Raw genomic sequence first — 3,001 nt, 5'->3', positions numbered from 1 at the left:
CAAGCGAGTATCTAAACTTTGTGCGGAAATATCCATGCCCTGTTTCTTATATCCGGGGACATTTATTTAAAATCTTCCACCATTTGTATGTAGATATAGTTTTCCTTGTATGATGTCTAAATATTTTTTATTTATGTATTTTATATTTGAATAAAAAGGATGAATTTACGACCGAATTCAGCGTTGCGGGAAGAATTAGCTGTGTCCAATCAGTTGGAGCATTTTCGTACCGTGGTAGATAAGATTAAAAGCAAATATGAACCATACCATTTAGGCGCAAAAATATATGATGTTGAGGAGGTGGACCCCAGTATTTTGTTTATCAAGCAGGGTGTTGGTATTTATTTACTTAAGTGTTGATTATATGTTCACTTGCAACACACACACTGCGTATGCGTAATTAAGTGTTGTAATCTCACTCAAGGCACGTACACGCAGTAGTGAGCACGCAATAAACACATTTTCACACAGATTTCCGTTTCATATTAATTTATATGTAACCACGTGCTTAATGATTTGAGTATCGCTTTTCATTTCAGTTTAATTTATCTTTGCCACCATGGCTTTGTCAACCATACATTCGTTTGACTCCTGAGACACACAAACAAATAATTGCTGAGAAGATGCGCCTTGCTGAGGACCCTAATCGTCCTAAACGTCAATTTTTCGATATCGAAGGAAATGAGATCTCCCGCAAGCGCATGAAGAAGCTACGTAGGCGCATGCGACGGCCCAATATACCGGAAGGAAAACATGTGCGCAGTTTAGAATGTTGTAGTCAATGTGCTAATCCTGTGGGTAATAAATGTGAATATCGTTTGTGTCGCACTTGCTGTCGCGATAAATGTTACTCTGAAGATCATGATTGCCTCGGGCATGGTATTATGATTAAATCTCGAATTGTTAAATCAAAATTATTTAAATGTCAAAATGAGGGCAAAAGAGAGTATGTTTTATCAGAGGATGTGGAAGACATGCCTGTACAGTGTTCTAAAGATATAGATTAGGCCAATAGTTTACCTAACGACGAGAACAACCGTGTTATTAATGGGAACAGTTGATTTTAAATTATGAAACTAAACTTGCTATTAGTTCAAACTGATATACATACATTTATAAACATATACCATACATAGTCAAGTTGCTTAAGGTTGTTTGTGTATACTATTCCTACCATAAGGAATACTCAAATAAAAGTTATATGTGACTGGGTATGAGAAAAAGGTGTTATCAACCAAAAAAATTTTAATTTGTCCTATGACGGTTTCTGATATCTATGTATATATCTCGAGTGAAAAAGAAATTTTGGTTGATAACAGCCAATATAAATCTACTTATTTTTTTATTCATATAAGAAAAAAAGGTGAGTAAATCACCACCTTACTAATTTCAGGTGTGCTAGTGTAAATTTATTAGCAGGGAACGAATTTTATGGAAACTGCCTTTTTTTCTGCTAAAGAGATAGAGTATATTTGATTAAGAATGTCCGCGATTTAGCTTTCCCTGATTCCATATATGTATACCCAGTTAATGTTACCTTCTTTTGCCTTTTCTACCTTTAATTGCAAAGGGCAAGGAAAGGGCTTTACTCCTGATAATATGAAAGCAAGGACCATAAATAACAGTTACGTTTTTTTCAACAGTTAAACTTGGCCGGATATTTTTAAGTCGAAAATAAAAGTCTAACGTAAACAAGTAAACAAACCGCTTATCCAAATTAAACAAGTTTGGTATTGACTGAAAGAGGACTAAAATAGCTTTAAAACTGAAATGTCTAAACGAGGAAAGCCAGCGGAAAGCCAGATATTGAAAAATATTTCAATATAAAATGTTTTTAATTACCATAGAAAAAACCTTGGGTCAGGTATATGCATTTCTTTTGTATTCGATTATAGAAATAAATATAAATAGAAGTGGTAACCTTCGTTCGTTCTGTTTAAAAGCTATTTAAGTCCTCTTTGGTACCAATTTTTTTTAATTTGGATAAGCGGTTTGTTTAATATCTTTTATTTTTTGCTTAGAACATTTTGTCTCCTTTTACTTTTTGAAATACACATTTCTTTGCTGGACATTCTTTTCCATTGTGTTGTTTTTTTATTTTAATCTTTTCATATACACACGCAACCCTGTCAACTATCCTTAGCTATAAGGTGCCATATTGAGGATAAAAAAGTGCCAAAATTTGCCAAATAGAAAAATAAATGTGCCAAAAAAGGTTAAATCCTTCCCATTAAAAAATAAAGTAAGAACCACATTTCTAAAACAAAAATGCAATGCCGAAATAAGATAAACCAGTTGAATAACCTTAGAAATTAGAAAATTTTAGTTGAGAAAAAGAAGTACACGCAAAAAATTTCACAAAAATGTATTGAAATATTACTATTTTTCGAAAGTGTCATTTTGGCACATTGTACCTAATTGAAAAATTAAGTGCCATTCGATGTAAAATAGGGCTAAAAATGGCACGGTTTGAGCCAAGGTGGCAGCCCCGCACATACGCAAATTGGAGAATAAAAGATGGTTTCTGACTTATTATTCTTCACCGATATGATGGCACATTTGCAAAACTTGAATTTGTCTCTACAAGGAGAGAATAAAAATGTTTTTGATTTGTCGCAAAATATTTTATGTTTTGAAACTAAACTACGTCTATTTATTCATGATTTCAAAAAAAGAATATTTCATCATTATCTTGCCGATTTGAAATTATTTAAATGTACGTTTGCATACTTCATAAACCCTTTTTTATGTAATATAATTGGGGATGAATTTACAATATCCGAAATACTCCTTTTTAAGAAAAGCGAAGAAGAGTTGGAATTTTTTGAATTAAAAGAAGATAAGGCACTGGAAATGCAATATAAAGCTTTTTCATTGCTTGCGTGCCGTATATTTTCAATTTTTGGTACAACGTATAACGCTAGGCGCACATTGCATCCGAGAGGCCGACCAATTTCGGCCGAACAATTTTGACCGTCCGAACTGATGTGCACACTTAACC

The 3,001-nt window shown here is 33.2% G+C and overlaps 1 protein-coding gene across 1 annotated transcript in view; it reads left to right on the top strand.

The window, feature by feature from the left end:
• LOC118751571 (tRNA-dihydrouridine(16/17) synthase [NAD(P)(+)]-like) overlaps positions 1–1,329 on the top strand; it is a 15,423-nt gene extending 14,094 nt beyond the window's left edge. The window contains exons 2-4 of the mRNA XM_036486392.1: positions 29–85; positions 159–333; positions 540–1,329. Coding sequence (XP_036342285.1) covers positions 29–85; positions 159–333; positions 540–1,007 — 700 coding nt within the window. The 3' untranslated portion in view covers positions 1,008–1,329. The remainder of the gene's footprint in view (positions 1–28; positions 86–158; positions 334–539) is intronic.
• The last annotated feature ends 1,672 nt before the right edge of the window (positions 1,330–3,001 follow it).

Source organism: Rhagoletis pomonella, unplaced genomic scaffold (genome assembly GCF_013731165.1).
Source record: "Rhagoletis pomonella isolate Grant_MI unplaced genomic scaffold, Rhpom_1.0 Rhpom_scaffold_00810, whole genome shotgun sequence".
Classification (NCBI taxonomy): domain Eukaryota; kingdom Metazoa; phylum Arthropoda; class Insecta; order Diptera; family Tephritidae; genus Rhagoletis; species Rhagoletis pomonella.
Note: the sequence above shows the minus strand (reverse complement) of the source record. Positions and strands in the feature narration are given on the sequence as shown.